Source organism: Myotis davidii, unplaced genomic scaffold (assembly GCF_000327345.1).
Source record: "Myotis davidii unplaced genomic scaffold, ASM32734v1 scaffold970, whole genome shotgun sequence".
In the NCBI taxonomy this organism is placed as follows: Eukaryota; Metazoa; Chordata; class Mammalia; order Chiroptera; family Vespertilionidae; genus Myotis; species Myotis davidii.
The window spans coordinates 767,292-776,354 of NW_006282204.1; the positions used below are offsets into that span (position 1 = coordinate 767,292).

Genomic DNA, 9,063 nt, shown 5'->3' on the forward strand with positions numbered 1-9,063 from the left:
CTTGGCCGGACAGAGATCCTGTGTGGAGACCAATGGGGCTGGCTGTAAACCTGGAGTTGTTATCAGTTCTCCTGTGTGGGGAAATTATCAGTCTGGTTCCCAGGATAGTGGAGTGGGTGGCTCCTCCCCCAGACCTGTCACCGAGGGCTCCTTGAGACTGTTCAAATCTGTAATTTTGGCCTCTGCTTTTGTTCCTCGGTTAAGCTCCAAATGCAGGGTGTGGTGGCATGCTGTGGGTGGGACAGGCTGTGCCACTTAAGGCATTGTTTTTTTTCTTTTCCTGCCCTGTGGCTGCTGGGGTCCTATGACCAAATGCTCCTGGCTGCTGTTTTTCCAAGTATCATATCCTCAGGAAAGAATTTAAAATAAGAAGGGAAGGAAGAATCACTCCTAATAGTGTTTTACTTCATAATATCCAATTTCTATTTGGATGCTGCAATTTAATTCTAGATGAGGTTAACTGATTTCTTAACAAGAATTTTCTTTTTAATATTTTATCAAGGTCACGTTTTTGGAGCACTTCATACTCTAAACCAGATCTGGTTGCTTGACACCAACTTGGTGTGTCTGTTTATGTAGGCATCCTTATTTGCCCTCAGTACCCTGACAGACTGAATATCAGTATCTGGAAACACAATCTAGGTCAGCAGTCGCCATCTTGTGGTCTGGGGACCACTGGTGGTCCATGAGAAAATTTTGGTGATCCACAGAAAAATTTGGACTTTATTTGCATTTTTAAAAAAACACTTGAATATTTTCAAAGAGTGCATGAAAATATGCAAAAGCAAGTAATTGCTCTAACAAAAATGACTGTTGGAGATAAATCCTCATTAAAAGCTTCTTATCTGATAGCACTTCAGATCTCGAAAAATAAAAAGCCGTATATGATTGGAGAAGAATTAATTCAGCCTTGCATGTTACAAGCCTGGGAAGAGGTTTTGGGAAGGCAGGCTGTCCAGACGCTGAAAGCAATTCCTATGTCTGTTAACACTGTCAAATGCAGAATCGAAGACATGGCTGAAGATACTGAAAATCAAGTTATAAAAATGGTGAAAAACTCACCATTTTATTCAATTCAGCTTGACGAATCAATGGTGAAAGTAACAAGGCGCTTTGTTATGTGTGGAGAGCTGCAGGAAGAACTACTTTGTTGGCTCAGCTTGCCGGTGGAACAACTAGCTCTGGGATTTCTGAAACAGATTAATAGTTATTTCCTGGAACTCGGAATTGAATGGGAAGAATGTACAGACGGTGCCGCAAACATGACTGACATCTTTCAGGAATTGTTGCAAAGGTGAAAAATGTTGGCCACTCTGACATTTTGTCTACACACTGCATTATACATTGTGAGCAATTTGCGGCGAAAAAAATTTCCCCAGAACTACACGAGGTATCATCAGATGTTATTAAAATTATAAGTGAAATTCAACAGAAAGCACTCAGTTCTCAAATATTTGAGGCGCTTTGCGAAGAAGTGGGTTCCTAGTATAGTCACCTTCACGCTGAGGAGAGACGGCTGTCGAGGGGCAAGATACTAACCCAACTGTTCGCCCTGCGCGAAGAGGTAAAAATATCTTCCCAAGGTAAATTCCAGTCATTCTTATCAAGACCCCATTTTTGGATCTCCATTAAAAGTGAATACCCATTGCTGAGTGAAAAAGCAATGAATATTTTGATTCAATTTTCAACAATATATTTGTGCGAAAAAAACATTTTCATCTGTCACAGCAATTAAAACTCAGTACCGGTCTCGGTTTGAAATAAATACGGCTCTCCGTCTTGCAGTAACATCATTGGAGCCAAAAATCCATAAACTTATTTCAAGCAAACAGGAGCAAATATCACACTCTAAAAATGTGTAATACTTAAGCTTCAATTATTTTGTAAAAATTAATATTTTAATAAATTTGTTACAATTAAACAACCTTTGATTTTGTTATAATTAAATAAGTATTTATAATGTTGTTATATCAAATAGGTACATTTCATATTAATAAAATGGAAGTGCTCTGATCATTATTTTACAAATGTATTTTATCTCTTTTTAAAAAATCATACTAGTGGCCTGTGAGATTTAAAATTACGAATTTAGTGGTCCGTGAGGTCCAAAAGTTTGGCGACCGCTGATCTAGGTATTTTCTGATTATGCCAATGATAGTATTTACAATATTTTATGTTGAGTGATAATAACTATGTAAATTTCCATTAAAAGCTGCAATAGTCATAGTTATTTTATATCTAATGATAAATTCAAGAAAAAGTAGTTTTTTAAATGTTTTAATTTTCATCTTTTATTCATTCAAAAAATACTTTTAAGCACTTAGTGTCAAACGTTTTATAATGTGCTGAGGAAGTAGTGGTGAGCCGAGCAGACCAGTGTCTATTCTCAATGTGCTTCAACTTTTAGGGCACTCGTAATAAAACCAAGGTATTTTTATTTCAGATTTTCAGGTTGTTTGACTTGACCGTATTATTTCTCTCTGATTGGCAGCACACTTTGCTATATCTCTTGGAGGCTTCATTTATTTAATCAGCTACTTTCCAGCTCCCAGGATCTCTTCAAGTTACGCACAGATGACACTCATCAAGAAGCTGGCTTTTTCCCTCAGCTCAAATGTTGTCATGGCCCTGGGAACCAAGTACCTTGTCAGGGCAGAGACAGACAGTGAGTGGTAACCTTGTACACTTCGCCGCGTTCTCATAGGGTATCACAGTTTTAATATTACTGACACTAAAAAAATTCACACTACTTTATACTGTTGCCTTTAGTGCATGAGTTTGCACATTCCCTCCATAAATTTACTCAGGTCTTTTAAAAATTTTAAATGTCTTTATTGATTGCAGAGAGAGGAAGGGACAGGGAGAGAAGGATAGAAACATCAATTATGACAGAATATCATTGACGGGTTGCCTCCTACATTGCCTACTGCAGATCCAGCCCCAACCTGGGCATGTGCCCTGACTGGGAATCAAACTGTGACCTCCTGTTTTATAGGTCGATGCTCAACCACTGAGCAACACTGGCCGGGCCTCAGGTCTGTTAGGGTTAGGGTTAGGGTTTATTTTGATAGAGACATGCTGAATACAAAGGGCTGAAATAAATGAGTCATCATTAACATAAAATAATAGAACATTTTAATAAAAATTAATATTTTTTCTTGAACATTAACTTAGCAGACACTGAATATCTGCACAACTTTAATAAGCGTAACACAAATAAACCTAATTTTCTTGTTCTCCGAAAGTGAAATATTTCCTGTCTTGCCCACCTCACAAGTCAGTCCAAGACTAATGACATGGCAATCAGCTGCTAAAATATTCGCTGCTGGTATTAGTGGAGAGAAATGGTGTGCCTGCACGTAAGGCGCGTAAGGAAAATGAATGAAACATAATTGTAGTAATCAGTCATTAGCGAACGTTGTAGTTCGTTATTAATAATTATGTATAACAGGATATTGTAAAAATTAAGTTATGAAATTTTTGTTAAAACATTTCTTACATACCATTATATTGGCTGGGTTGCAAAAATATTCGTTGTGGGCCACATGCAGCTCGCAGGCTGTGAGTTTGACATGCTTGGTCTAAACCTATAGCTCTGCTTATTTTTTGTAAAACTCATTTTCCTGACTTTTTAGTATATTTTATTTTTGTTTAATTTATTACTGATTGTCTTTGTCATAGTAGGAAGCATATTACATGATTACTTGCTCAGATGTCCTAAATTCTAACAGCATAAGAAAGTAGCTGAATATAATAGTAATCTCTAGAGAACATTAACTTTTTTCACTCTTTCATTATGATACACATGAATAACTTTGTGTCAGTTGCCACCTAAATTTAATGTCTCCTGTTACCTCTTAGAAATTGGAATTAAATGGAGTAACGTCTTCTCACCAAATACGGTGGAGAACTTTGTCTTTGCCTATATACTGGGAATATTTTTACTTGATGCTGTTTTGTACGGCCTTGTGGCTTGGTACATAGAAGCCGTCTTTCCCGGAGAGTATGGTGTGCCCAAGCCATGGAACTTCTTTTTGCTGGTGAGTTGTACTGCTTCTGTTATTGAGAGAGGCCACAGTCCTATGGACATGATCTGTAATTTATATAAAAGGCAGCAGTAGTTAATTTTGCCCTGTCTATAATTGAATCAATAGGTCAGGTGAAAGAATCATTCTAATTACTTCAGGCATATGAATTCACTAACCTTTCCCTAATACACTATAAAGCCTCTACTATATATGTAATCTGTATTTCATGGCCTGCCATCCAAAACTTTAATAATCCATCACTTTTGCAGGCTAGTGTTTCATAAGGGATTGGACGCCAGCATAACAGAGTTAACATACGGTGGCGTCTCCGGGTACTAACACGGGGAAGTTTCGTTATGTTCCATTTCTTGCTTGGCACTCACCACGTTTGGTTACCCACACTCTTCACAGCCAGAGCCACAGCAAAATGGGCAGCATGTCTCCCTTCTTTTTTCCCCTTATTATTACTGGCTTCTGTGTTGCTAAGAGGAGAGATGGCCGAGTGATAGGATATGTGACCTCATGTTGCAGTGATTTCCTTTTGTTTCTCTCAGATGGTTATGATTAAATAGAGTCATCTCTTTTTATGCCTTGGGGGTTCAAATTATAGCCAGTTAGTTCTAAAACTTAATCCCAAGCAATGTTCTGCCCATCTCAACATAAAGGGTAGCAGGCTAACTGACTTTCTACTGTGTTTTCTTCAGTGGTTTTTTGCAATGATTACATTTTATTCTCGTCTTAGCCCTCTTACTGGTTTGGGGAAAAACCAAAGACAACAAATGAATCAAGGCAATTTTACAAGACAATTGAAACCAAGTATTTTGAAGCTGAACCTACTGATTTGGCGGCAGGTATCCAGCTCCAACATTTGTGCAAGGTATTGTTTCACACATCTCTTTTCTTGATGAAACTGATGCTTAGTTTACAATTCATTGTCAATGTTTTTGTTATTGGAAATACCAAGAAACAGATCACATGATAATAAAAGAGGGCATTCTGCTTACTTCCTTTGAGAAAGATATAAATGAAATTTATACAAGATATAATAAAATTTTCTCCTTCCTCCAGAATAGTATCAGGCTTTCTATAAACTATAACTGTGGTCTTCTATGAATATACTCATTTTAAAATGTAGAGTCTAGAAAAGTGATTTTCAACTGGTGTGCCACAGTGTTTTAAAATGTGATTATTTAAGGGCACTAATCTCTTTTTTCTGAGATTGTCAAAATAAAAATGACAACAGCCAACACAAAAATAGCCATCCAGTGTGAATGAATCAAAATTATACCAATTTTTATCAGATCAGCAAGAAATATATTTTTTGGTGTGCCACAGAAATTTTAGTAATTAGTTTGTGCATGCCACGAGATGAAAAGGGTGAAAATCACTGGTCTAGAACATTAGTTTCTGTTCACAATGTTTTGCACTTGTCTATCTGTACTCTCCTCTGTCAGGGAAGGAAGGGATTCTTGTATCTCTCAATCTATCTGGATCAATTGCAGGCATGTAGCATTCAGGTATCCTGTGTACTAACTGGCAATGCATTGCCTCTTGAAGGTCTACCTACCTTGATTTGAGTTCCTAACCCTACAGCTTTGGTAATCACAGATCCTTCCATGCAAATTCAGGTTAATTTTGGAGGTGTTTCTACTCCAGTGTGCTATATGCAGGTCTCTTGGTTCTGTAAGCCAAATACAAAACTCGTGTTTTGCTCCTCAGGATTGCTTTTGGCTATTTGGGGTTTTTTTGTGGTTCATACAAATCTGGTCATTGTTTGTTCTGTTTCTTTTTTAAAATGCCATTGCAGTTTTGATGGGATTCCATTAAATCTGTATATTGTTTTGAGTAATATGGACATTTTAACTATCTTGATTCTTCCAATCCATGAACATGGAATATCTATTCATTTCTCTGTATCTTTTTCAATTGCTTTTAATAATGTCATGTCGTTTTCAATGCATACATCTTTCACATACTTTGTCACAGTATTTTATTCTTTTTGTTTCAATTATAAAATAAATTTTTTCTATTTCCTCTTCTGAAATTTCATTGTTAGTATGTAGGAATTCAATGTGGTTTTGTATATTTATTTTGTATTCTACAACATTACTGTATTTGTTTATTTTTTCTAATAGTTTTTTGGTGGAGTCTTTAGGCTTTCTATATACAGAATCATGTCATCTGCAAAAAGTGACACTTTTACTTCTTTATTCCCAACTTGGATGCCTTTTATATCTTTCTCTTGCTTGAGTATATCTTTCTGATTGCTCTGGCTAGGCCCTCCAGTACTATGTTTAAGAGTGGACAGACTTGTCTTGTTCCTGATCTTAGAGAAAAAAGCTTTCAATGTTTCACTATGAAGTATATTAGCTGAGGGTTTGTCATATATGGCCTTTATTATGTTGAGGTACTTTACTTCTATACTCATTTTATTGAATGTTTTAATAATGAATGGATGCTGTATCTTGTCAAATGCTTTTTCTACATCTATTGATATGATCATATGATTTTATCCTTTATTTTGTTAATGTGGTGTATTACATTGATTAATTTGTGTATGTTGAACTATCCTTGCCTCCTTCAACTGAACCCCTCTTAATCATGATGTATTATCTTTTTAAAGTATTATTGAATTCAATTTGCTAGTATTTTGTTTAGCATTTTTACATCTGTATTTATGAGAGATATTAGTCTATAGTTTTCTTTTGTTATTGCTACATTTGCCAGTTTGGTCTTAAGGTTATGATGGCCTCATAAAATGTGTTGGGAAGTGTTGCCTGTCTTTTAGTTGTTTGGAAGAATTTGAGAAGGACAGGTATTAAATCTTCTTTCTCTGAAAATATGGCTACTGTGGATGCTGGCCACCCTCCCAACAATAACCTCAGCTGAACAGTCACCTCACACGAAATGAGGCCCATTTTCTTGTGGGATTGTCTTTGTTGCGGCTATACTACAAGCCAACTCTTCTCTGTTCGCGCACAGGTGCTGATCTCAAGAGCATTCCTACACACCAATTTCTGTCTTACATACACTTCCTGGATGCTAACTCCTATATTAAGGTGTACTTTCCAGAAAACCTGATTGGTGATTGTCTGTACCTGAGTGAACTGAAAAAGCAGACGACAAGATGAGAGGTAGACTAAAGTACAGTGGGGCCTTGACTTACGAGTGTCCCGACTAACGAGTTTTTTGAGATACCAGCTGTTTCTCGGCTGATTTTTTGCATTGAGTTGATAGAATAATTTGAGTAAACGAGCACCTTAACGAGCTCAGTCTCGGAACGAAATAAACTCGTAAGTCAAGGCCCCACTGTATAAAGAAGCAGTACAATGTCCACACGTGGTGAATTGGGGTGGTATTCAAGGGAAAAGAAATTTTCCTTTGGTGTCATGTTTCAAGTGTTTGAAAAAAAATGTGGGGAAAGTAATTATAGGGATTATGGAAGTGGATGGATATTGTTGGGTGAACTGATACACTGGAGATGGAAAATGAAAGACAGAATGTGATTACCCATTAGAGGCTAGCTGAAATCCAGTGAGATTACCAGGAAGCATATGACAATATTTTCCTCTCCAGCAACCAAAGAGCATAAGAGCTGAGAACATTGCCCTATACTGAAACATAGGAAGAGCAGGGCTCTAGAGAAGGTTAAATTCCTAATTAAGCAGGTCTGTCATCCTAGGATGGGGATGGGGGGGCGATCTTTCTTGGGAAGGAATATAACATGGATACATAGGATAGGAAATGTAAGATGCAAAAATCTTGAGTTCCAATTTCCCCTGAACCCTCAGCCTGCCAAAATGGCTCACTCCCCCCATTTAGGGGCAAGTATTTCTTTCTCTCTTCCTTGAAGATGATACAGTAGCCTCTGCCCCACAAGACAATCTACACCTCCTTCTGGAAACTAGAAATATAACTTGGGTGATGTCACAAAAGGCGGTAGACAGCCTCTAAGAGGACCTTCAGTGACCCACATCTCTTGATTTTCATGTCATTGAGTAGGACTGGCCTGTAGAACTAATAAAAACTGCACAAGTGACAGACTGCCTCCAGGGCTAAGTCACAGAAGGGGAAGTCAGATTCTAACTTATGAGGATACTCAAGCAGTCACCTAAATGACTGAAGAGAGTCTCACATGGGATGAAATGACTCCTTCTCCCAGCAACTAGTACCGACTGTCGGCCTTTTGAGTAAGCTACTTTAAAGTGGACCCTCCCATCTTGATCAAGCTTTTAGATGACTATAGCCCTTGCTAACATTTTAAATACAAAATCATGAGACAAAGCTGCCCAGTTCAGCATTCCTGAGGCCAGAAACTATGAGAAAATTACATATTTATTGTTGCTTCAAGCCACTTTGTTCTGGGTCATTTATTACTCATCAATAAACTTTAAATAGATTTGGCACCTGGAAGTAGGATGCTGCCATAACAAGTAACTAATAATGTGGGAGTAGTTTTGGGATTGGAAAGTGAGGAAAGCTGGAAGAACCTTGAAGAGAGTTTCTGGTGGAGCTTAAAGGGCCTAGAGTAGATTGTTAACAAAAGCCAAATGGTCTTGGAGGTGGCTGCCACTGAAGGCTTAACCAGTGGTTTTCAACCTTCTGGCCCTTTAAATATAGTTCCTCATGTTGTGACCCAACCATAAAATTATTTTCGTTGCTACTTCATAATGTAATGTTGCTACTGTTATGAATCGTAATGTAAATATCTGATATGCAGGTTGGCCTTAGGCGACTCCTGTGACTGCCAAAGGGGTTGCGACCCACAGGTTGAGAACCGCTGGCTTAAGTGGAAGTGAGGAACTGCTGTTTAAACTGGAGGAAAGAATATTCCTATTATATAACAACTAGTGGCCCGGTGCACAAATTCTTACACATTGAAAGGAAATTAATTAGAAGAAATATTTTAATATTGCTATTCACCTTTTCTCTATAATAGAAGTGTCAGAGGTGAAAGAAAAATAGTAAAATGTACATGAAAATAATATGTAAATTGATTAATAAATAAACAATAACAACATGATATAACAACAAC

The 9,063-nt window shown here is 37.4% G+C and overlaps 1 protein-coding gene across 1 annotated transcript in view; it reads left to right on the top strand.

Moving 5' to 3' along the window:
- ABCA3 (ATP binding cassette subfamily A member 3) overlaps positions 1-9,063 on the top strand; it is a 282,235-nt gene that overhangs the window by 107,652 nt on the left and 165,520 nt on the right. Inside the window, exons 9-11 of the mRNA XM_015571175.1 lie at positions 2,492-2,665; positions 3,862-4,040; positions 4,771-4,905. Coding sequence (XP_015426661.1) covers positions 2,492-2,665; positions 3,862-4,040; positions 4,771-4,905 — 488 coding nt within the window. The remainder of the gene's footprint in view (positions 1-2,491; positions 2,666-3,861; positions 4,041-4,770; positions 4,906-9,063) is intronic.